The sequence below is a fragment of the Ochotona curzoniae genome, unplaced genomic scaffold (assembly GCF_017591425.1).
Source record: "Ochotona curzoniae isolate NIBS_2020 unplaced genomic scaffold, NIBS_Ocur_1.0 contig_883, whole genome shotgun sequence".
NCBI classification, from domain to species: Eukaryota; Metazoa; Chordata; class Mammalia; order Lagomorpha; family Ochotonidae; genus Ochotona; species Ochotona curzoniae.
This window is the reverse complement of record NW_024466599.1, coordinates 23422054-23448492: the sequence shown is the minus strand read 5'-3', so window position 1 is coordinate 23448492 and position 26439 is coordinate 23422054. Positions and strand designations below refer to the sequence as shown.

General features: G+C 39.9%; 1 protein-coding gene across 10 annotated transcripts in view; it reads right to left on the bottom strand.

Annotated features, from left to right (window-relative positions):
* The window catches only part of LTBP1 (latent transforming growth factor beta binding protein 1), a 396687-nt gene that overhangs the window by 81313 nt on the left and 288935 nt on the right, over window positions 1–26439 (bottom strand). For all 10 annotated transcript variants that reach the window (XM_040993049.1, XM_040993050.1, XM_040993058.1 and 7 more), the window contains 6 exons: window positions 24288–24413; window positions 23051–23176; window positions 22295–22417; window positions 18439–18558; window positions 7173–7295; window positions 873–995 (listed from right to left, as the gene is read on the bottom strand). In XM_040993049.1, the coding sequence (XP_040848983.1) occupies window positions 873–995; window positions 7173–7295; window positions 18439–18558; window positions 22295–22417; window positions 23051–23176; window positions 24288–24413 (741 nt within the window). The remainder of the gene's footprint in view (window positions 1–872; window positions 996–7172; window positions 7296–18438; window positions 18559–22294; window positions 22418–23050; window positions 23177–24287; window positions 24414–26439) is intronic.

Sequence of the window (26439 nt, the reverse complement as noted above, 5' to 3'; positions counted from 1 at the left end):
ACTCCCTAAGTCTGTAACAGCCTCAACAAGAGCCAGAAAATAGCTTAGAGGTAAAATCCAGCTCACTAGACATTGACAGAAATTTTTACTAGAAAAATTAGAAAACATGACCCCATATTCATTTACCATGTGGTCATTTATAGCAACTTTGCCAACCCCACCTACACATAAGTGGCTTATTACCTGTTATATTCAACTATTTTACTTTATCATATTGCAAGTTTCATAAGGGCAGAGATAATGTCTACACATCCTTTCTTACTCCTGAAATGCCCTAGCATTTTATAACACATAGGCATCAGTTCATGTTCTTTGTCGGCAGGCTTTATATTTGAGACGCTTGTGGGCGTTTGCCTACTCTGTCCTCATGATTCAGGAAGATCTGACACATGCAGTAATGCCCACAAGGACCTGTGCCATCACTCTCCCCATCCTGATCATCTTACATCCTATTTAGCACCTAACGTGGCTTGTCCCTTTTGATGATCTAGTAGGGGATTCTGCCTCTTTGAACTGTCTTAATGGGAACAGTCTTCAGAGGCATGAACTGTGGCTATGACACCCTTATCATGTTGTGAGTCAGTCTCTACTCTTACTGTTCACTTGTATTTACTTTATAAGCACAGTAGTCAGCTTTCATTAAATTTCATTAAATGCTTATGTAGCATGAGTAAGGAGTCGCAAAATCAAACTACAAAACTTGAAGGAGACGCATAAAATCCAGAATAAACTGCTTCAGTTTATCTGTACCCGTCTCTTGTCATTACACAGCAGTCACTTGGGTAGGTTACTGCTCAGTTTAGTATGTGCCTTGTTTTTCAGACCAGGTGCTTTTGGTGGAACCCCCGCAGTTCATGCTGCCACACTCCTACCTTCACACTGGTCTTTAGCTGCAGATAACTGGTACCCCTGGCCACAGGTACATCTGAAGGAGCCATCCGTATTTTTGCACTGCCCATGGACGCACAGATTCCCTTGCACACATTCATCGATATCTGTAAACATAAACAATGCCAACTGTGTTGAAAAAGAAACCATTAAGGAAAGTTCACTGTTAACTTCAATAACTTCAAGGAAATTTATTCAGAAATAGAACTTCTCATGTGAAATATCATGAATTTGTGTAGTATCAGTTCTAGTAACCTCAGCACTGTGATCCGTTGAACAGAAATCATTACAGACAATAAATGTATAAGTAAAAAGGCACTTATAATACTACATTAAATGTCTTGTCCATTGGCTATAACAAAACTACACTATACAACACTTTTGAGTTGAAAGTAGATGCTAGAACCTGGAGCACAAAATAATACCTTACTGTTGAGCTGCATGAAAGAAGGTAGTATAAAGCTCTACCAAAAATTTGGGAAATAAAAGCCAAAATGTGGGCAGTTAAGGAAGGAATCTGACATTTCTACTTTATTTAGAAGCTGAACCATAAAGTCAATGAGTTGTATGAGCGAACACTGAGCTCCTTCTCAAAGACAACAAAGAAAGCCAAGAAAAACGGAGTGTGATGATTTGCTGGGATGTCAGAGAACACAAGGAAGACCAACATTCAACAATGCAGGGAGAGAGCCCAGTGCAATAGTGTAGCGCTTAAGCTTCTTGCCTTGCATGCCGTGATCCCATATGGTTGCCGGTTCTAATCCTGGTGGCCCGCTTTCCCATCCAGCTCCCTGCTTGTGGCCTGGGAATGCAGTCGAGGACAGCCCAAGGCCTTGGGACCCTGCACCCGCATGGGAGACCTGGAGGAAGTTCCTGAGTCCTGGCTTCAGATTGGCTCGGTTCTGGCCATTGAGGCTGCTTGGGGAGTGAACCATGAGGACCCTGCTAGGGATGCCCACACCCCACAGCAGATGCTTAGGCTGAAGTCCCAGCTCCTCTCCCAATCCCAACTTTTCACTGCCATGACTCTGGGAGGTAGTTGGTGACAGTTCATGTAAATGTGTCCTTGCCACCCCTGTGGGAGACTGGGCTTGAGTTAACAGCTCCTGTCAGTTCTGGCTAAGCCCTGACTATTGCTGGGAATGGAAATGAACCAGCTAATGTGAGAGGGCATTCATATTCACCCATTATTTCATTCTCTTTCTCTCCCTCCCTTCTCCTTTCCTCTCTTTCTCTATCCTTTTCAAAACATATAAAGCAATTTTAAAAACCACTTTGCTATGGATCTTGGCATTGAGAATATATTAATAGAAAAGCCTCTAGAATAATTTAAACAGATTTCATAGGTACAGGTATAAAAAGATAACTATACTTGCATTCCTTCCTAACTTCCTCAAACTTCCTCTTTCCTCCTTTTCCTTTCATTGTTGCAATTAAAGAGTTTAACAAGTAGTACTAAATTCTTTTTTTAAAGACTTATTTATTTTAATTGGAAAAGCAGATTTACAAAATGGAGAGACAAAAAGGGGTCCTCCATTAGCTGGTTTGCTCTCTAAATGATCACAATGGTTGGAGTAGAGTTGATCTGAAGCCAGGTATCAGGAGCTTTTTCTGGGTCTCCCACATGGGTGCAAGTGTGCCAAGGCTCGGGGCCATCCTTTATTGCTTTCCCATGCCACAAGCAGAGAGTTGGATGGGAAGCAGAGCATCCAGGACATGAATCAGTGCCCATATGGGATCTTGGCATGTACATGGCAAGGATTGGGCCACAGAGCCATTGTACTGGAGCCCAGCCATAATTTACTTTAAAATTTTTCTCTTCTTTTTTCTCTTCTTGCTCTCTCTCACTCTCATGCTCTTACCTGTTCTTTCTTCTTTTTTCTTTTCTTTCTCTCTTTCCTTCTCGCTTTCTTGCTCTCTTTCCTTCCTTCCTTACTTCCTTCCTTCTTTCTTTCTTTCATTTGAAAGGCAGAATACAATGACATATGGAAGAGACAGAGACTCTTCCATCTTCCAGTTCATTCTTCCAAATGGTCACAATGGCTAGAGCTACACCAGTCTGATTCCAAGAACCTCTTGGAAGTCTTCCATGTAGGTACAGAAGCCAAAGAACTTGGGCCACCCCATACAGCTTTCCCAGGGACATTAGCAGGAAGCTGGATCAGAAGTTAAGCAGCTGGGACTTGAACCAGAGGCCATATGGGTTGCTGGCATCACAGGCTATGTTTATCTGCTATACGACCGCATCAGCTCCATTCTAGAAAAGTCATGTATTCACAAAGAAGTGAAAGACTAGCTTCTTCAATAATTTGAATACTTGTAGCAGAAATGCAGTTAGTTTTCTAAATATTTCTTTGGGGCCACTATGCTGGCCTGACCTAACTAGCCATTTGTGTTTTGCCTTCCCTGTGTATACACAATAAGTCAGTTTACAAGGGTTTCTGATGGTTAAACATGGTGAGACCGAATTTCAGCACCTATATCACAGGTCTGTTGTGAGGATTAGTAAAGGGAACAGCAAAACACACCATTCTTATATACACAGAAAGAGAAAGGGAGTCCTAATTTGAAGGCAGAAATAAAGAAAATAAAGTAATAAAGATTTATCTAATTGTCAATGTAGGGGCTTGGATATTGTAGTACAAAACTTTAAGCTGTCATCTCATTCCATATTCGAAGAACAGGTTCAAGTTCCTGGCACCTCTACTAACAAACCAGCTGCCTCATAATGCATCCTGAGAGGCAGAAGATGATGGCCCAAGTGCCTGGGGCCTTCCACCCACGTGGCCTAACCCTGGGAATTTTGAACACTTAAGAAATGAATCAGCAGGTGCAAGATCACTTTTTCTGTCTGTGTCTCTGCCTTTCAAGAAAATGAAAATACACATTTTTAATAAGACCGACGTATAACTGTCGTTTTCTTCTAAGGATGTTCTTTACAATGCACATGAAAGGGAATTAACTGAACATCTCTTCCCTTCAAGTACCAACAACTACGCTTCCTTAGGGTCATGGCATCTCAGTCACTAATGAGGCATTAATTTTCTGAATCTTGGATATGCAAGGTGTCAGTTTATCCTATTTTCTAAAATAACTCGCATAATTAATACTGTAACTGAAATACAAGAATTTGTTAATATCCCACAGCAATTACTTCAGTTGACTAATAAATTTATTCACTGATTGCATAGCTGGTCTGTTATTTATAAATAATTTCTACCAAATACTGACTGGGAAGTTCAATATGCAAACAGAACTTCACTTTCAGAGTTCTGGCACACTTTCCCAACAATCCATCAGCTTTGGGAAAACGGGGCAGCAAAGGCCAGCCTACATTGTAATTTTCTTCAACACAGTCTACACAATACTTGAGATACCAGTTCATTAACCTAAAACCAACAATAGTTCTTGTAGTTGGTTGGATCTCACAGAATGTCTGACAAAATTTTTAGTGCTTGGGCTCTTGTTGACATTCTCATAGATGACAAACTGAGCATCCCCATTAAAGATGTCTGTGGCAAGGAGATACTCTCCATTCCAAGTGCAGTCAGGGTATGCCAGACATCTTACATAAGCTATTCAGTTATGTTGGGAATAGCATCAGAAGCAATTTATAATAAGTAATGCCACATTTTTAATTACTTAGGGTAGCTCAGTTATCTTGCACAAGGTGATCTCCAGGTCTTTAAACCAACCAAGAAGGAATAGAGACAGCTAAATTCTAGAGACAAAAACAATTTTTTTTCCTACTGAGGGACAAAACTTTTGAGACAAAAGAAAGCTTTCTAATAAAACATGCATGCATGCTAGACAAATAAGTTCTTACTTCTGTGCCAAGAGATGAATAAAAAACAGTATTCCTTAGGAAAGCAGTGTCTTTAAGGGAATTCTGGACACATTGTTGTGACAGGTCCAGCTCAGTCAAAATACATATCATCTCTAGATATTGATAAGTATAGGACATTCAAGGTTAACACGTATAAATACAATAGGTCAACAGAAACAAGGATTGCATTAATATATCAGGTAATACAAAATAATCTGATAAAAATTGTCAGCACATTTAGGTGATGACAAAGTCAATATTCAAAACCATCAACAAAGGTATGTCGGGCAGAGTTGTTGGGATATTGGAAAACATACTTATGATCTCAGGTTAAGTTTGGTAGCCATGAATTAAAGTGTTTCAGGAAGAAAACTATGAGATAATTAACGGAAAAGATGTTATAAAAAGGCATGGCTTTGGGAAGGGAGTTAGGAGAATATGCAGGTTTCCAAAACAGAAGAGAAGAATCTTGCTTATTCCATTCTAGACTGTGATGGAAGACATTGCAAAATCAGAGTAGGTGACAAAGTTCAATGACAAGTGGAGGTTCATTCCATTGGTGCCTGTTCTGAGCCTTACCTCTGTGCAGAGACTAGCCTCCTTTTAGGGATTATACAAAATCCAGAAATCTGTGCCTTTTACATGAGGTTTTGTGGACAACCACTGTAAGAACCACAATTCTTGGAGGAAAAGATGCATGTGAAAGACAGGATTTACCATGAGCAAGTGCCTGGGACAAAACAGGCAAGGGCTTTTCCCATTGAGGTTGGGATATCAAGTTGAAAGAGTCACAGACTACAAACTGAAAAATGCAATCATGTCAAGTAAGTCTGGAATATGGGAATGGGAACAGATGAGTAGTATTTTCCAAAACAAAAACAAATCAAGTGAAAAGGACAAGGCAGACAGGAAAGATAAAAAATGACTGGACACAAAAATAGACAAGATACGGAATTTAAATAAAGATGAGCAGTGACTTCTAAAGCTTGAGACCTTCAAGTGTAAGGGGCAGGGAGAGAACACCTTTTAGAAAACTTTCATGTTCAGTTTGGTCTGAGGTGACACTGAGATCAAGGCACCATCTGGAAGGCTGTGGATGTGGCTCAGGGATGTGTTCATTTGAGACGCTCTCCTTGAGTGGATGCTGTCCAGTTGGACAAAAGGAGTGAGGCACGAAAGGCAGATGCCCTCAAATTCCTGGCCACCCACCAGTGGAACAGGCTTCAATTCTTAAAGACATCAAGGGACTGACTTACTGGTTGCCTACCACAATGAGAAATTAATTAACACCTAACATTCATATTTGAATATTCATATTCCCTATAACTTTTTCTTTTGAAAGAACACATCTTGTAAGAGAAGTGGAATAAAACAGAAAAGGAACCTTTCATAGGTTTCACCAGAGGGAAATATTAAAGCTTTAAAGAAAGAGTATTATAAAGGGAAATATTAAGTAAATTTTGGCCAAATTACAAGAAAAGGTCAAATACACATACACACACACACCCCCCTCAAAAATATACTTCATCTAGAAATTATTTGAGAATCCAAAATGGGAAAAGATAGGAACAGGAATCTGCAGAAATGGTTAATAAATATATGAAATAAATGTCTAATATTTGGAAGTAGTTAATGAATATTAAAGGAAATGAGCACATAAAGATTAAATCTTTTTAGAATTAAGGAAGATGTACATATAGAAATAAAATTAATGCTCTATAAAATAGTGAAAAAAGTTTCAGAACATATTGCTCAAGAATTTCAGAATCATGAATAATTCTAAAATTCACACATTGTTGGGAAACAGACTTATTTTTGCATAATAAATGAGCAGTTGAAAAAAAAGTGCTTGCTGAATACCTATAGAACAACAAGAAAATCTATAAGATACCCACATAGAATATTATGCAGCCTCTAAAAGTGTCTGAAGAATCATTAGTGAAAGGAAAAATGCCTATGACATACCATTGACAAAAATTAAGACATAAGATGGTACATCTTTATATATCAAACCATGAAATATAAATATTTGTAAGTGAACTAGTGAGAATATATTGTTTTCCTTTTTTACCTTTCCTGAATATTCTATATTTTATACAACATGTATTTGATGATTTTTAATAGAAGTTTTATTAAGATAAAGATATAATTCATACACAATTCAAAGTACATAATTCAATGATATTTCAAACATTGTGTAAATACATGTAAATGTCAGAGAAATAATTCTAACAAATTTATTGCTCAGAGACACTGTGTAAACGATACTGGTTTTTCTTTATGTAAATAGATAAAGCCTACATTTCGGTACAATGACGACTGTCTCTCAAAGACATTAACCAGAATGTGTCCCAAGGGACTCATGTAGAGTAAGTACAAACAGCCTGGTTCCCTGTCACAGGGCTACTTGTTCCATCCCTCAGAGTAGTTCAAGGGGACGTGTGGGCGAAACGTTTACCTTTACAGTGCTTGTGGTCCGGAGTTGGGCTATAGCCCTTGTGGCACGAACACATGTAGGAGCCTTCCAGGTTGGAGCAAGTACCATTTCTGCAGATGTTTCGTTCCAGGCACTCGTCCACATCTTCAAGAGTGTTGCATAATTGAAAAGAACAAGAAAATTCGAGTCAAGTTAAATTTTAATACAAATGAAGTCAAGTTTTAGAAGACGAGACAGAATCTTAAAGGTGGATCTAATGTGCTTAGCCGTTCTGGTGATGCTGCTGTGCCTAAACTCACCTTCTCCAGATCACTCAAAAACAATCAAATATGCCCGTGAATACATTCAAGAAGGAAGGAGGGCTTTTTGCGGAGGAAGGAGTGAGAATGCAGTTTTAAGGCAGCATGCCCTATAAATAAAATTTTCTAAAAATTCCAAGGTTGGCTGAGATCTAATTAAGGGCTTCTGACTTCAGTAGAAATGGAGGGTTTGAAATTCATAGATAGGAATTGCCACTCGGCAATTTAAATTTTTCCCACAGTAAAGTGAAAAGGATTCCAGAAAAAAAAACTTATAAAATGGCAATGAATTCATACCAAATCCAACCTAGGAGACCAACACATGTCTACTGGGCAACCAGAAGACAGAATACAGGCTCAAGAAGCAGACAGAAAAATACCAAGAGTAGTTGTAATCAAAAAAATGGTTATCACTTTGGAAGCATTTACTGCATGTAGACAGCAACGGCTTGCTCATCCTATCAAAGTCTACATGAGCTTATCTTTTTACAGCAAAAAGGTCTTGAAATTTAGAGAAGGCCAGCTGTTTTCCCAAGGCCACCCAGTTTGAAAATGGTGATTCTGAAACTTGAATCCACAGCCCATTAATTTAATCTGAATTTCAAACTTCTATCACAGGCAGTTAAGTCTACTGATAGAACAGATCAAAGGTAGTTACAAATGCTTGTTTCTACTGATTGCCATAGAATTTGGTGTCAGATAGTCACCTAGGCTTTCACTGATTTCATTCAACAACCATGAAACTGCTACTGGAACACTGTTTATTCAAAGAAAACCTGAGTTTTATTCCTATGTGACTGCCCCTCAGCCAACCCACCGTGTACTGCCTCGACAGACACTAACGTAGCATCAGTAACCAAAAACTCAGGGGAAAAAGTAGATCACAAAGTGCTTCAACCACACACACACACAATTATCCTTAATTTCACAATGGTCTGTAATGTAATCAAAGCATCTTAACCATAAGGCTAAGAAAGGAGGATGGAAAGGCTTTTGGGCAACTATTTCATCTTGTGATGTTCACCACACCACGAAAGCAGAAAGCTCTCCATCCTTTTAAGGCAGTCACCAGCACATTGACAGTGAAGACACATCTAGTCTTAATTCAGCAATCCACAGTTCTGTCTGCATTTATTTGCAGTGTACTTCACTGGAACGCTTTCTTACCATAAAATACCAAGCAAACATGGTTAAGGACGATACTTGCATGATCACTTGTACGTGTTGCATAAAGAAAGGAGCCAAGCGACTGCCACTATGTAAGTGCTCTGTCACCTTCAATAATTACCACTAATTACGGTAAACTGATCATAATCCACGATAATAAAAATAGCACTTTCAGACTATCTCATTACCCACCCGTTATTTGGCGGTGAGAATCTACTTTTGTAAACACTGAAGACAAACATTTTGTAAGAAGAGGCCAAGTTTTGGAGCCAAAGTAAATAATGGAACGGAGCGAGCCTAGACACCAGGCATGAAAATTCCAGACAGCAATGGGAAAATGTCACTTCTAATATCTGGTTTGGCTTCAAAAACACTAACAAGTTCAGAAACGTAATGGTTGCTCTCTTTAATTGTTCATACATTAGGGAAAGCGATTTATAGGGCTACAAAGTTTAATGGCAAAATGCATTTTTAGATCACATTTTCTCTAGTTAAATTAACAGACATCACAAATTACCACTCATGAGATACTAATAAAACTTCTACTTTTTTCTATGCTGCTACTGTGATTAACAATGAGGCTGAATGCCTTGAACTAACTCAAGGCATTCTGATGTGTTGATTATTTACTTATCGTGGACATACTTGTATGAAACCAGAATCCCATCAAGCCGATCATTTTCTGACAGGTAGTATAGTCTGAATGGGATGAGTACAGTTAACTCTCACTACAGAATACAGACAAGGAAGACATCTAGAGAGAAAACGCACAAACACCCATACCTAGTGGATGCAGATGGAATAAAACAAATTCAGCATTGCATCTTTAGACAAGACTTCTCAACTTGACCTCCATGAACCCAACTATTCAATACTTTGGGCATTTTCTTGATGTCCCACATACAACTCAGAATAAAGTCTCTACAACCCAAACTGATTTCTTTTTTGCCCTTTGTGTTATCCCTCTTAGTAATGCACAGTATCACCCAGAATTCAAATGCCCTTTAGATCCCTCAGTCTCCTTCTTTACCCACATTTGATTTATTGTCAAGTCATATCTAACTACTTTCTAAATCTTTCTGAAATGTACACACTTCATTATATTCCTACTACTTTCCTTCTCTTTCACATGAGTTACTACTGCCTTAATCTTTCAAGGTATTTGTCTAAGTACTGTCCTTTCTAATCCATTTTCCAGCCAGTAAATTTTGTAAAAACAGATCTGATCGATGGTGTTGCTCCTTTACTTGGAAAACTTTTGATGATTTCCAAGACGCTTCCATTTAGTTAAGAGGCTCTCAATTCAAGAAAAGGCTTGGCTCCCACACATCTGTATAAGCATTGGGAAGATCTTCCATCAATGCTTTGAGAAGCAAGAGTCTCTACCTGCACACCCCTGCATCATACAGAGATGATTAAGTCCCTGGCTTTCCATTTCTGGGCTCAAAATTAATCTTACTCTAAGAATATTGCCCAATTGGGTATTGTGGGGCAGGGAGTTAAGCTAATATTTGGGACACCTGCAATCCAAACAGAGTGAAAGCCTGAGTCCAAGTTACTTCACCTCTGATCCAGCTTCCTACTAAAAAACATCCTGGAAGTAGCAGGTGACAGCCCAAAGTTAGACCCCTGCTTGGGTCTAACCCAAGATCAACTTCTTGGGTCCTGTCCTCAACCTGATCTATTCTTGGCTGTCGAAAGCACCTGGGGGAGTAAAACAGCAGGTGGAAGATACCGCTCCTCCTCTCTTTTCCACCATCTTCTTTTTTCCTCTATCACTACCTTTCAAATAAATACTTTTTTTCTTACAAAAAAGGAACATAGCCTAAATTTATCCAGTGCTCGGACATAATGAGTTCAACAGGCTTTTCTGTTTTATCTCAGGCAAAAATGTTACCATAAAAAACACTGTGATATACAAAACTGCCCTCTGGATGCCAAACAAAAAATTTACCAATGGTCATTCAGGATATAACAAATTGGCATTTGCCACTTGACAAATTAATGAACGCCTCTAGACCATGAATGCTGTCCGAAGTTGTTGAGGTCAGACCTTTTGGATATGACAGTTCAAGGGTTTACACATCCATCATTCTACACCGTCAGACACTCCAGATCACTCACCTTCTCCCAAGTTTCAAGCCACTCTCTAAAATGCCTTGTTGAAAACTAGACATGCCATTCCTGAAGAATTTCCTGGCTTGTCAGAAAAGGCAAATCAGGGTAGTCCAGCATAATGTGTACCTAATGAATCCTGGCTGGTTTTTAACATCACCACTTTGAAAAGCGTTTCACCTCAGCATTCCAAGCATGCATTCTATAGCTCTTTGTCAAAAGCAACATGAAGAGCATCAATAATTCCTGGGACCCCTCTCTCTCTCTCCTCTTTCAGGGAAGATGAGAGCATTAACTTCTCTCGAGCTCTCTGGCAATATTCCACTACCCTCAATTTCACACAGATGACTCCCCTGTTGGTCAGCACTCTCAAGTGGATAGATCCCGCACTGTGTTGGGACTCATTTAATCTGGGCCAAAGACTTTTCTTCATAATGCCTTTTCCTAAAATCCTGGCAATGCACAAGACTGCCTGAGCTCCTTTGTGATGGGCATGACCCTTTTGGTAGGCATAGAGGGTTTTCGACAGCTAATCTCATTGTTAGGGTCTCCCAAGGCTGTCTCCTCTTACACTCTACCCATCAGTTCCTTGCAATTGGTCATAACTTTTCCCAGAGTCAAAGTTTATTTGCATCATACTGTACTTCCAAGGAGATGAACTCCCAAAGACTGCAAACCAATTATTTCTCAGTAGTCATCTGACCTCATTAAAATCTTTATTATCAAGACAGACTTCAGTAACTGAATAAAATCTATTCTAGCAAAATAGCCTAGTATATCATTGCAGCTATATAAAAACAGAGGGTTGTACTTCACTACAAATATGTCATTACTTTAATGATTCCTAAACTATTTATCACATATAATTTCTTTTATTAATGATGATGGGAGAACACCCTCACTGTCAGTTCCAGTGAAGTTAAAATACGTAGTAGCAGAGTCGCTGACAAAAAGTTGTTCCACAATCCTTGAAGAATCATCACTGCGTGGCAGAACGGGAGAAGAACCAACACTCTGCACATTGTATGGACAGACCCAATGATGATCTCGTTATATCAACCCAAGAACCCCAGTAAATTACAGGCTTCCTGACTCACCTTTCTAATTGTCTTTCAGAAAAGCTCAACTACAGGTACGCATGTGGACCTGTAATCTCAAACTCTGAGCCATTATTATTGCTGCATTGACAGAATAACTCTACTTGGCACAGACATAATCTTTCTCCAATCTTAGATTCTCCATACTATTTTTACTACATTCTTTGGTTTCTCATTTCAGGCATATTTATGTGTGTTGGTGTGTACTATGTATTTAACTTACATATAAGGGATATTCACAATTCATGGAAATGTGTATTATGAAAAGATACAAATTTTGAATTTTTGCACCAAAAATAAGCTTCTATTTAAATTATGTTTTCCATCAATTTTTTAAACTATTTTCATTTTAAGTGTGACACTTTGATACGTGCATACTATGTAGAAAAATCACATTAAAGTCATTGGTACATCTACCACCTCAGATCTATTTCATTGGGTTGAAAACATCCAAAATTCTCTCCTAGCTATTTTGAAACACGTAAATATGCTGTCAGTCATAATTATCAGTGCTATTCTGCCTATACAACTGAAACTGTTGCCATACAATAGCTGTCCCATCTCTCCCTCTGCTACCTCCCTCCCAGGATCTCACAACCAGTATTCTTCTAGTTCCTACTTCTTTGAGATCAACTTTAACCTCCACATTCAGGAGAATTTATAATTTCATCCTCTATGAACTTTGCATAGTACTCTCATAAAATTGAGAACATGTGATATAGGATTTCCTGGGCCTGACTTATTTCATTTAATGTACTGTCCTACAGTTCTATACATGTTGCTGCAAATGATAGAAACTATTTTAAAAAGATGACTAATTGTCCACAGTATGTGAGCACATGATGAGATATCATGCCGCACCATACTGGTGTGTAGGATGCAAGACCTTGGGAACGTCTGCCACAGATGTACCTTAGAATAAGTTCAGTGATCTATCTGGAAATCAATTACTACATGTGTACTGTCGGAATGAATGCCATAGAATCAAAAAATGACAAAGTCAAAGTTCTGTATAAAACCACATAGAGACATTCTCATTATAACAACGACTTCTTCCCATAGACAGGAGCCCTGATTTCAAAAGTTGAGCTCTTAGTTCTTGTTTTGACAATTCTAAGCCTTCTGACATCTAGCAGATGCAGTCAAATGCTCAGTGAACAGTAAAAGTTAAAAGCCTGCTTTAACCTATAATGATTTAGCATTAAGAGTGATATTTGTACATTTTATAAAATTTGCAAAAGTTCTATGTTCTCCCTTGTTTCCAAGGGACATGCTATATAAAATAAACAAATCCACTATGGACATGCTTAATTTCAAATAATTCTATGAATATTTATGTATTTCAAAAGGAATAACAGAGGCCAGTGTTGTAGCATACAGGCTAATCCTCCATTTGCAGTGCTGGTATCCCATATGGACACTGGTTCTAGTCCTGGCTGCTCCACTTCCAAACCAACTCCCACTTATGGCCTGGGAAAGTGGCAGGTAACGGCCCAAGTGTCTAGACCCTGCACCCATTGGGAGACCCAGAAGAAGCTCCTGCCTCCTGGCTTTGGATGACCACTGTAGCCATTTAGGGAGTGAACAGAGGATAGAAGATCTCTTTCAAATAAAAGGAAAATAAATCTTAAAAGAAAAAACCAGATAACACTAAACTTTACAACCTGAAAATAAAACAATGACCTCTCCATGCTTTTCATCCAATTTCTTTCTGTGTGCCTGGCTTTAGCCAAGACTTTAGCAAACTGGTTATTAAGTGTACTGAATGATACAAAGTTCTTCAAACACCCAAAACCTATTTATAGAGTTTAGAATGAAGTCAGGAGATCAATTTAGAAACAAAGAATCACTCTGACCGAATCCCAGGTTACTTGATCTTATCACAGACACAGCTTCAGAGCAACTAAACCTAAAGAGGGTCAGACCCATGCATGCTGGGGGTGAAAGTCAGCTTTGGAAGGCAAGCAGAAGATATGGAAAGGTATTATCGTAGAAGACTAAATGTTATGAACAACCCTGCACACTTGAAATTCTCAAGTATATTCCACCTAAATGAAAATGATACGCAGTTGAAACAAAACTAAAAATTGTTTAAATTCATAAAAGAGAGCTCCTGTTCACAGAGTTAAAAACTTTATGACACAATTTTATGGAAAGCCATAGAGAATATGATTGTACAGAGAAATAAATTGTCATATTTTGGTTTATAAATTTTTACTGCACTTCTTGTATTTCAAAACAGAGCAGTAGAGAGAAGGGTAATATGTTTAGGGAGAAATGGGTTATAACATGTCAGGTGCTTCATATTTCTTACTTGAACAATAAATCCTATAAGGAAGGATAGTTTTTTCTTTTTTAAAAAAAATATTTGTTTTTATTAGAGAGGAAGATTTACAGAGAGCAGAGAGAGATGGAAAGATATTCCATCTGCTGGTTCACTCCCCAAATGGTTGCAATGACTGGAGCTAAGCTGATCCAAAGCCAGGAGCCTCTTCCATGTCTTCCAGATGAGTAAAGGGTCCCAAGGCTTTGCATAAACTGGCAACCACATGGGATGCTGGCACTTGAAAGTAGAGGATTAGTCTGTTGGACCATGGTGCTGGCCGCAAGGAAGAGATTTCAATCTCAATTTTAAAGATAATGACACTGAATTCAGGAGATCATCGAATCCCAAATCCCATGTATTCAGGAAACAACAAATTTCTACATCAAAGATATTGAGCATCTCTTTAAATATCTAAATATTAGAGTGCCTCCTTGGGAGATGACTCAGTAAATTCAATTCTTGTCTATACTCCACAAGTTCAGAGGAATCTGTAAACTGAGGACGTGACAGGCTAACATGCAGAAGGACCGCTCCCTGCTTGAGCTCTGGACAGAATCCACAGTGATGTGTCATTCAAGGTGGAGATTGAATGGTCAACAACTCCAGGTTGAATGTCATGTCCAAGGAATATAGTATGAAATGATGAAAGTGGCTCTCCAGAGAAAACCGGAATCCCCAACTTGAAAGAGGCAGCAACATTAGCAGAAGAGCCAAAATAAGCTGCCAGAAAGCATTAAGGGATGATGTGTGCTGGGTACAGTTTGGAAGTAATAGGTAACGTCTGAAGTGGACAATGACTCTTGAGAATGAAAGATTATTGTCCTGAACTAAACACTAGGAAAAAGTGTGGTCCTCCTGACAACACTTACTTACATTTTACCTGTGTTTCCCCCCAGAAAAGTTCTGTTCTTAATTCATAAATCAAGGAAAAGCATTTCTCAATGAGCTCTAGCTTACATGGTATGTAATACAGTGAAGCCATGAATGCTGTTAGTGAAAGAAGCAAAAAGTGAACTAGCCAGAAGATAGGGGCTTAACAGCAACTCCTATTCAAGCCACTTAACAGGAATAAAAGAGTCAAATTGATGTGAAGATAGACAAGCTTAGGAGGGGGCCAAAAAACAACCCAGAGGCATAATGCCAAACATCAGTGCAATATAAAACACCACACGTTTGGGTACAATTTGAAAATATGCAGCCAAAGAGAGGAGCACTGTATAAAAATGAGACTAAAATTTATGCAAACCCAGAATCCTAAGAAGACAATCATGTCTCAGATAACACCTGCCTCTCATTTCAAATAAATAATAAATATTACTAAAGACAACTGCCAGATGCAGTTTATCCTACAGGGTGTGACTACAGGAAAATTTCCAAGGCTTTAACTTAACACGCACTTTTTCAATTGGACACTGAAAAAGAAAACCCCATCAACATAAATCAGTAACTGATCTGGACTGACAGAATACAAAAGCATGTAAACTGGTCATAGGTACCTGCTAATGATGGAAATAAACGATTAGCAAAGACCTGTCAACACTTGACCCCTGACCTCCACAGGAACTTGAACACTCCCTGAACCTCCGATTCCTTTATGTCTTAGGATGTTGGTATTCCATCTGTTTTACTAGCTCACTCATTGATCTATAAGCACCATAAGTGCAACAAGTAGAGGGATTTTGCTTCGCTTAGTCTCTGCTGTTTTGGGAATATACTGGTACAGAGTAGGTGTGCAGTGTACTCATTAAGTGAAATAAATGTACATCAAATAGTGTTATTGATGAGCTAAAGTCATAAGCAGGTTAGTTACGGGAGCCATTGTTGTGGCAGCCAGGATTAAGCACCACCTGTGACACCAGCATCCAGTATCAGAGTACCAGCTGCAGTCCTGGCAGCTCTACTTCCATCTAGCACCCTGCTGACATTCCTGGGAAGGTAGCAGATGATAGCTCAAGTATCGGGTTCCTGCTACCCACATAGGATGAAATTCCAAGCTCCCAACTTTGGGCTTTGTCCAGCCTTAGCTGTTGTAGATATTTGGGGAGTGAAATCGTGAGATAGAAGACCTTTTTCTCTTTTCTATTACTCTGCCTTTCAGATTAATTAATTAATTAATTAATTAATTTAAAAACTAGGTGACTTCTGAAAATTAGAGTACCAAAGCAAAAAGATCAGAGCTAAGATGTCTAAAGGCACAGCTGATCATATATTAGCACTAAGAATTTAGGGAAAAAAAATTCAGTCCCCTGCCTATCTCAATACGAAAACAACGTCTTACTGGAATATCTGCTTTTTGTCACACTCAACTTTTCAGCATTTGAAAACTCCAGCACCATAAAAAATAAAGATGGAAATTCTGTTTCAGCCTAATCTGCAAAAACCCTCATGAGAAATTCCAAAGAGCTGTTAAGTCCAGCATGAATGATGGGTGTATCTGCAATTCTATCGTGGAAGTATGGCTTAATACGTAGTTTGCATGGAGCCTACAATCTCACCCAAGGCAGGGGGAAACAGTGCATTGTCTACTTTTAATGATAGGAAATGTGTGATCTCAGCAACACAGGAATGAATGCTACTGCTCACAGCAAAGGGGGAAACGTGGGACTTCAGGTGAGTTGAGCAACACGATGATCTAATAGTTCTGCCTATGATCCCGCTCAGCTGGTTGGCAAAGCCAACACTGCTTTTAAATGAGGTGTTGTACAAAAACTTGAGTGGTATGTTTGTATATGTTATACACACAACATATATAATCCTCCATGTGTATATAGGTACAAGAGCTTATTTAGTATGGTTTATAGTGAAGAGAAATCATTTGCCAATTTGGTCAGTCACAATCCATTAGCCAATTCGTGAACCAGGACTGTGTTTATATTGCTATTGAGAGTTGCAGTTATTCAAGGTAGTGTCCAGGCAATGCTCCTAGATTGTGCACTGCTATGTGAGAATGAGAACATGAATGGAACCTGGATAGACAGCTATGAAGTACGGGCCAAAAAGGAGTATTAAAACCAAATTCACTCTCCGACAGTACCAATTATATCAACAACTGCTTATCAGGTAAGCAACTAACGTACCCACATTTCACAGTTCCACAGGTAGGGGACCCCTGGCAGTGAGCACAGGCTCTCAGGACACAGGACCACCTGCAGCAGAGGCAGAAGCCGAGCTGCTGCTGTTGCTGAAGAGGCCAAAACTTTCAGACACGTAGGCTGCAGTCCCACCTGCACTGAAACAACTGAATGTCTTCCCAGAAACAGTTGAATAAAGATCAATTGTTTTGTAGCTTTGCTCTGCTTGATTCTATCATCTCACAGCAGCTAGAACCCTTCTTCCTATAATCTGCTGTGTTTACAAATTCACAGCTACTCAAGAAGTGCTGGAGTGAAAGTCCGCATCTCATCAGACAGACAGTAAGCGCTGTGAGGAAAGGGTTACAGCCCTTTCTACCCCTCCAATGGATCTCAGAAAACTCTAGGGATAGATAGTAAGTTCTTTGAGGGGAGAAAGCAAACAATGCATGCATGAATGAAAAATTTAGCTCACATATTCAGAGCTCTATTATGGAATCAAAAAGTTGTAAGAAAAAAAAAATCACTGAGGCACACATCATGGCCTATCTCGTTAAGCTGCCACCTGCAATGCCAACATTCCACTTAGGTATAGGTTCATAGTCCAGCTGCTCTGAATCAATTCTCTGGGAGTGGCCTGGGAAAAGCAGCAGGAGATGCCACAAGTACTTGGGCCCCTGCTACCCACTTGCGAGATCTGAATGAAGCTTCTGGCTTGGACTGGCCCAGCACTGGCTGTTGTGGCTACCCGGGAAGTGAAATGGTACATGAAAGAACCTTATCTCTATCTCCCCTAACTTTCAAATGAAAAAAAAAAATCTTCGATGAAAAAAAAAAATCACACAGCAGATAGACACACAAAAGATGGTATTCAACTTCCTCCAAATACTGCATTTACTTCTACTGTTGGGTGTTTGCGTGGACACCTGCCCATATTTCTTAATTTTGTTGCCTGTGATAGCTTCTTCTGATGCCTATTCTCTTTTCCAAGCTTCTTCTCTCAGTTCCTCTAGTGCTTACCACTGTATTTGGCTTTGGTACTTTATCACATTTCAGATAACAATTCGTTGGTATCCTTCACAATCTCTCTTTTTTTCTGGCTTTTTTCTCACAGCTTTTCTTAGAAAAATCTAAGTTTACTGATATTTTTCTAAAGAGATCAATTGGCATTATTTCAAAAGCATCCAAGCTTGGATAACACGTAGTACCTACCAAGGCACTGTCCATTCCAGCCCCGGAATCCTTCTGTGCAGGGAACACACTGGTAAGATCCAGGAGAATTCACACACTGCTCACCCGGACAAGTACTTGGAGTCAAACACTCATCAATATCTGAAAAATCAAGGTGGGCCATGAGCATTTTAGCAGAATACCCAAGTGAAATCTGACATTTTGTGATGAAGGGAGAAAAGGCACATTATATCTACATTTCTGTAGCGAAGACAAAAACAAGGTAGGAGACACTGGATCCAGACTTAACCCAATGGCAGAGTGGATGGCCAGATACACCTGGATTAAAGTATTTACATAAATTCCAAGGGAGAACTTGGCCCCAATTCTTCGTCTGGCAGAGCAAGGCCTTTCCACTCTGGGAGTTGGCAGCTCTTCTGGGGCCACTTTGCTGGACATCTAATCTTTGAAGGAATAGCACAGCTTGCCAGAAAGCAATATACTGAGTGGAAATGAAAATTAGCATCCATCCATTCACCTGGCTACAGAGAGCCTCTGCAAACACTGAGTGCCCCAGAGAAATCTCCATGTTGGCTTCATGGGCTTAAGAGCCTCCTAAATTTGAATAATTTAAAACTTTCCTGATGATAGGAATTCCTTGGAGGTGAATAAAAAAAATTAGGAGAAAGTGAACTCATCACATACTTCCAAGAGTTTCCAGAAAACATGGTGCTCTGACCATACATCATATTTTCCTATTCCCAGCTAACTGATTCATCATTTTTCTTTTTGATACCAGAGGGAAAAGTCACCTTTAAAATGACTGACTTTCAGCAGTTTTCAGAATGTGTAAGAACCACAAATGGGAAAGAAGTTACATACAGGAAAGTTCAGCTTAAAATCAGTGGTAACATGGCAGTTTCAAGACCCATTTGGATTAAGCGTTTTCTTTCTGAATTAAAAGATTTATGTCTAAGTGTCTATTGAGCCTCTAATCACAGTGACCACATAAACAGATTTTTCAAGGACACAGTTGAAAATATATGTATCTGATATACTAAATAATTTACATGAGTATTTGAGGTCTTCATTCTGGTAAAACTTTTAAAAGATTTGGATTGTTTATTTGAAAAGCAAAGTGATGAGGGGAACAGAAGACAGAAAGTGAGGGAGAAAAGAGGTCCTCCATCCCCTGATTTCCAAATAGTTACAACAGCCAGAGAACTGGGTCAGTTCAAAGACTGGAGTAGGGGTGTGCGGCGGTCTCCCATATGGATGACAGGGGACCAGTTAGTTTTGAGCATCTGTGCTGTTTTTCCAGGCACATTAACATGGAATTGGATTGGAAGCCAAAGTGGCGGGACTTGAAATGACAATTCTATGGGTATTGTCAGCAGTGGGCTAACGTGCTGTACTACAAGGCCAGGTCCATTTTGGTAAATTCTTGGATAGTATCTCTATATGTGTTTACCCTGACTGGACATTGACAGTATATAGAAACTTCACATGATAATCCATAAACATGCACAGTTTTTTTGCATCAACTAAAAATAGAAAACCGGAAAACATTTATCATGCACTATATATCATTCAACATACGTGAAAAAAACACTTTAACTGAAAAAGCCGAAAATGACATTAACAAAATAAGCACCAGGTCAGTGCCATAATCGCTTTTATCAGTGAAAAGTCTTGCCAACAGACAATGACATGCAGTGATTTTTTTTTTAAGGTCAGATGTTCTAGGACGTCTTGTTCCACAAAATGATGCTGCTTGCCAACTTCATTTTCCAAGCAGCACCAACCACTCAGAAAAATGTCACTCTCAGGTCCCGAAGAAGGGGTAATCTCAACTGCTAGAAGATGACATTCTGCTCCTTCTGGCAGTTCCCACCTCTGCTTGTTCCCTCTTCCATCACTCAGGGACTACCTGCCTTGAAAGAGCAGCTGAAGAGAATAAAGTAAGGCAGAATGAGATAATGTCTGTAAACCACAATAGACTCCTTGGAGACTGGTCCTGTTTGAAAGCAACTGGGATGGTGACAGCTGAGAGCATCCTGAGTGAGCCAGAAGCCCTGTGACCTCTGGTTCTGGTCCATGATCAAATTAGAAAACAGCCATGCTGTTTGGCTCTTGTTTCCTTTCAGACCTTTTCTTTGGGGATAATCAAGTTATAGGTTATTTACTCAAGGGAGCCTGGTCACAGTTCTGCTGAAAATTCCCTGCATATTGAACATAACTGTCTTAGCTTTGAGTATAATCCCATAATTTTCCATTTCTACCTCTCTCCTTTGTTCTGTTACTTAAATATCTGAACCCTTCATTCTGGGCTGAGTGTAGAACCATAGGCTGTTTAAGCACTGGACTTTGTAAGATGTTGCTTTGCATACAAATGCTTGCCAAAGGGATTCTCCTTTTTTTTAAAAAAAAAAAAAAAACATTTCCCACCTTATAGATGAACTGCAAAAATCTATACCAAAGAAAACTGGTCCTGGGGAAGAGGGTTTAGAAAAAATGTTTTGAAAACTAACAAGGTATCCAGCACCTTACAGGACACTACCACAAACACTTAACTTCCTGGTAACCCTGAACGTTGGCTTTCTGGCTTGTTCTATACAGGTGATGAACTGAGTTCCAAAGGTGCTAACCAATGGTTCAGCTCAGGCAGTTACTGTGTGTGTGTGTGTGTGTGTGTGTGTGTGTGTGTGTGTGTGTGTGTGTGTGTGTGTGTGTGTGTAGTAATGTGAGCTGATTCCACCGTTCTTGCTCTTTCACCTTCCCACACTGCCTGTAGTCAGCAAGGGAAGACCAGGGACACTTTACACCTGTGCTGGTCCCCAGGGTTGCTCAGCCATCGGGGCTCCATTCTACTCTGAGCTGCTCAGGGGTCCAGTCCCACTTCTCTCCAGACCTGAGCCCAAGGGAGAGAGATGTAGTTGTGACACTGTTAAAATGTCTACCTGGCCCTCCTTCTAGGCTTTACCCATTGGAGCTGTGAAGAAAATCAGCAGACAGAAGCTGGAGGGCAGTGGAACTCATCTATTCTCCCTTTGCCCTAGAAGCTCCATCATATCAGATAGCAGGTGGGTCTCTGAACATTCAGATGGAGACTCCCAAGCACCCAGCTCCATATCCACACCAAGGCTGCAGGCACCTGCCTGGGAACCTGTGTTCCTGCCTTAAAGTGTCCATGGCAGGATTCCAAAATCAGTTAAACAGACTTCATTTTAAAAAATGTATCACTGTGGTTTCAAAAGAACCCATGCCAACTGGAAATAAATATAAGCAGAACTAGTATTGCATGGATAATCATCTTCGACTTGCCATATATTTTCCAAAACATTTTTTTATAATGAGTGCAAGCTCATGAATGTGGTCAGTAATGAAGAAATTCTATCTAGCGCAGTTGGAATTGGACCCAGAGCTGGTCAGACAGTAGGGAGTCTGCAAATAAGTCCCAGAACACATGTAAAAGGATGCAGGGGAGACACAGGAATGTGACAAGGTGAGAAGGTCAAAAATGAAATATCAACAGCGCTTACACCTGCACCATGTTCCCACATGAATGAGCCAGACATCGCAATTAAGTCTGGGTTTGTCCTAGGATATTCTGCAATTAATTGTTCTGAAGTGATTTCACTCCAAATACCAGGGAAAGCAGATAACGAGGTGAAAACTAATGAGTGCACGAGGTAGAAAAACAATCTAGAGAGAGTCAGAAAAATGAGGCAAGGAGTCTGTGAATCTGGCAAGTGCAACAAGTTAGGGCACACGGGTGTAGTACAGAATGGTAGAGGAAAACCAGAACAGGAAAGGTACCCAGCCTGCGTTGCACAGGCATGCATGCTCAATACACATAGGAGGGGGCTCAGGCCCCTCGTTCTCCCAGCTGACCCACCTTCGCAGCGGCCTCGTCTGTTCATGCGGTACCCACTGTCACAGTATTCACACCGGTAGGTACCCACAATGTTGATGCAGCGCCCTTCCCCGCAGATATCCGGCCTCAAGCATTCATCCACATCTATGTGAAGGGGAAAACATTGCTAAGCGTTATTTTTCCAAAACATCATTTTGACCCTCAACTGCTTTCTCTTCCCTTTGCTGGATGTGTGTCAGGATGGTGTGCTTCTGATATTCATGGGGCATCCAAAAGTAAACATTTAGTGTATCTTGTCATTGTACATATCTTACATTGTTCCTTCAAAAATGTTGGAGCGGGAGGGAGGAAAGGGCTGGCATTGTGGCCCAGCATGGTAAGCCCACTGCTTACAGCACCAACACTCCATGTTTAATACATGATTTCAGTGCTGGGTACTGTGCTTACAGTCCAGCTCCCTGCTGATTCACCTGGGAAGTCAGTAGAAGTTGTGTCCATTGCTTGTGTCCCTGCCACCCTGAGGGAGACCTGGAAAGAATTCCCATTTCTTGGCTTCAGTGTGATCAGACCCATCTGCTGTGGCCATTTGGGGAATGACTGAAGATGGAAAAATCTCTTTCCCTCTATGTTAATCTGCCTTTCAAGTAAATGCATCTCTTTTTTTAAAAAATGAGACCACGATGTCACAACCGATGCTTAGTGCAAATTTCTGGTTATCTCATGGGGCCTTGGGGAATCTAAAACTTCAGATCTGAGAATATGTATCAGTGTCATTACCTATGCAGTTAGTACCCTCCCGGTTGGCCATATATCCTGCCGGGCAGATACACAGGAAACTCCCTTCAGTGTTTTCACAGCGTCCCTGGGAGCAGAGGTGCTGGTCCTGAGCACATTCATCGATATCTGTTCACAAAATACAGATAAGCAATTAGTGCTGTGCTGCAGGAACAGTTTCCCATAGTTACTCCGAGAGTCCCCGGAGCCTCCCAAGTGCAGAAATAATAAAAGCACACATCATCTCTCTCAGCAAATACTTCAAGGACTGTTTCTGTGAGGAGAGAAAAAACTTACTGCATATTGCTTCAAAGACTAAAACTACAGTACCGTGACACTGGTGTTTGAAAGAGTCAGACTTCAGGTCAACATCGAAGGACTCTCCTGATAACCGAAGCCATCAAATATTGCAGTTTACCTTCCGCAGAGGCAGTCAGAGACGCTCTACCAGGCACGTGGCTGCAGCTGGCCGTGGTCATCGCATCACCTTCCCCCGTTCTTACCTTAGGCTCTACACGTACTTATATATAGTGTGTGTGCAAATGAAAGGGAAATGGTCACGGAGCAGCCTGGTGCCTCCCCACCTCACACGTACATTGTACACAAAACAGCAAACTTCACACATGCTAAAGTAGAAGATATACAACTCAGAGGGCGTTTTTTTTAATAACACCCTTATAATCTAGTAAAATCAAAGTTAGAGTTAACACATTAAAACACTGTATGTTTTTGTAAGATGACTTTTTTCTCTACATTAGTATATAGAAGATTCCTTATTCATGAGTTTGCTAAAGGCTTCAAGTCAGCATACATGAATATTCAGTTTAGAAATCTAAAAAATCAGGCTTTATGTACTTGGGTATCTGAATGTAACTCCATTTCAACCTGCATTGTTTTTCTTATATTACATACACAGATACACACACACACACAGGCATGTTGGTAGGTGGTAGGTATTTCTAGAACAACAATTTTACTTACTTTATCTGAGCTTTGTGAATTAGTACATATTTATGTAAATACAACACATTTGAAGAAGTAAACAGCAATGGACAAGAAAAGAAAATGCCAGAAGTTTGGCAAACCTTTTGCTGGAGTGTCTTTAGCTGAGGGATAAGCATTTTACAGAATTAAACACAGTGACGCTTCCCCAAGATGGTTAAAATGACATACTAGAAATATATTCTAAATAAGCAAATATTTGATATTAATAATTTTGATTGCTGAAAGTATCTCTTACCAACACATTTGTGCTGTTGTTCAGTTATATTGTAACCATCGTTGCATTTACAGGCGTACCCCTCCGGCAGGTTCAGGCAGACCCCCTCGCCACAGATACCAGGGTTCACGGTACATTCATTGATTTCTTTAAAAGCAGACAGAAAATGGGGGAAATGCATGAACAAAGATTTCATTGCTACTTGCAAATCTTCATGTTTTCTGATGAGCCAGCTCATTAACCATTGAACACAAAGCTAATTTCTGAAATTAAATATAAACTCACAGCATTCCTACAATGGAGTAGTCAGTCCCACCCAAGGCTTTAACAGCTCCTGATGAAACAATTTCTAAGATGAACTGGAACAATTGCAAATTCAGAAACACATCATCATACAGGAAGTTTTTTAAGAGGATCAATTTCTTCTAAAAGATTTATTTTACCAGGTATAGCTAGAGTGCTCCCATCTGCTGATTCGCTCTCCCAGGGGGCTACAACAGCTCATATTGGCCCATGCCAAAGGAGGAAGCCAGGAGCTTCATCCAGGTGTCCCACTTAGGTAGCAGGGACACAAACACTTTGGTCATCCTCCACTGATTTTCTCAGGTCATCAGGAAGGAGCTGGATTTAAAACCGAACAGCCAGAACTTGAACCAGAGTTGATGGGGACTGCTAACATTACAAGTGGTGGCTTCACCAGCTATCAAGCAACCCTGGCTCCATGGGATCAATTCTTAAATGAAAACAACTTCCAATGTGACCAATCAGTGACTTTGCACCCATTCTCATTTCACTTTACTTGATGCAATATGACTATGATGTCTCTTGATGAGAAAACATATTAACTTTTTCATTTGTTAGCAGGTCAGATTTGAGTTTCAACAAATATGCCCAATCTCCTCCAAATTTTGCCATTAATGTCCGTGAAACAGCTTCTGCTTCTGACAAAGGCTAAATTTCTAGGTGTGCTTATTCTTCATCAGCCAATTTCAACTTCAGAATATTTTCTTTATATTGGTAAAGAAGAACCTTGTTCCAAATCTCCTCTGTTTGATTTCTCCATTATACCCGCCCCCGCCTCCCCTTGATTCCTGGGTGATTCATTCTTCTACAAAACCAGGCGGATTATCACTGTCCAAGTCCTCACTCCACAGTATGGAATCAGCAGAGTGATGAGTCAGGGGAGAGTAGAAACCAGTGAAATGAGCTTAATTACCAAAGGACCTGTGGGCTCTGAGATGGACTATTCTCCCAGGGGACTCTATTTTCAGTACTAATTAGAGAAACAACGGCATGGTGGGGATGGAGGAGCACTGGCTTGCAGATGGCACAGGCACACATTCTGCTCACTGTAACTCGGCCGTACAGCAAAAGTGATTAATCATCCCAGGCCTCATATTTCTATACATATTGAATGGGAAAAACCCAGAGTTCCAAGGTTAGAGCATGGTTTTGAAACATAATGACAATGTCTTGAAGTGAATGCTGGTAGCTCAATGCCTGAAACATTCCCTGCGCTCTAAGTCAGTCGGTCATAAATGCTACTATTAATGAGGTTCGTATGGAAGTCAACCAAGAACACGCAACAAGGAAACAGCACAATGGTATCAGTGCTACCTCAGGCTATTGTTTCATCCTCATTACACAGCAAATGTTTGAAAGATACCGTGTGAGAGAGACCAAGGAACTCCCAAGGAAAGTAGGTTGGTGCCTCTGTGGCACAATCAACAGAACCCAGTTTTGTTAGAGGAGTCTGTGGTTTCATTGAGAAGAAAAACAGGTGGGCTACTGTCACAAATAACTCATTGCAATTTCTGCAAAAAGGGGGGAGGTATGAGAAAAGGTACTTTCATGAGAATTCACTTTGGAAATGGCCTAAATCAGGGCTGTTATCCTCCAAAATCACATTCTTCTTTCTTCATAAAGTATTCACTGTCCCGAGACTTTTAAGACTATTCAAGCAAGATATTTGAAACAGCAAAGTTTTTTTAATACATAAAGTTACCTGCATATGTAAGAGATGAATTCAAAACTGTGCATTAACCAACTGTTTCTACCTTACAAGTCTATGCTAACCCATTACTAGAAAAGCAAATTTGTTTACAACCAATATGTCAAAATAAAGAAAAAAAATTTGGAAGCTAAATATATAGGTGACTTACATGATTAAACT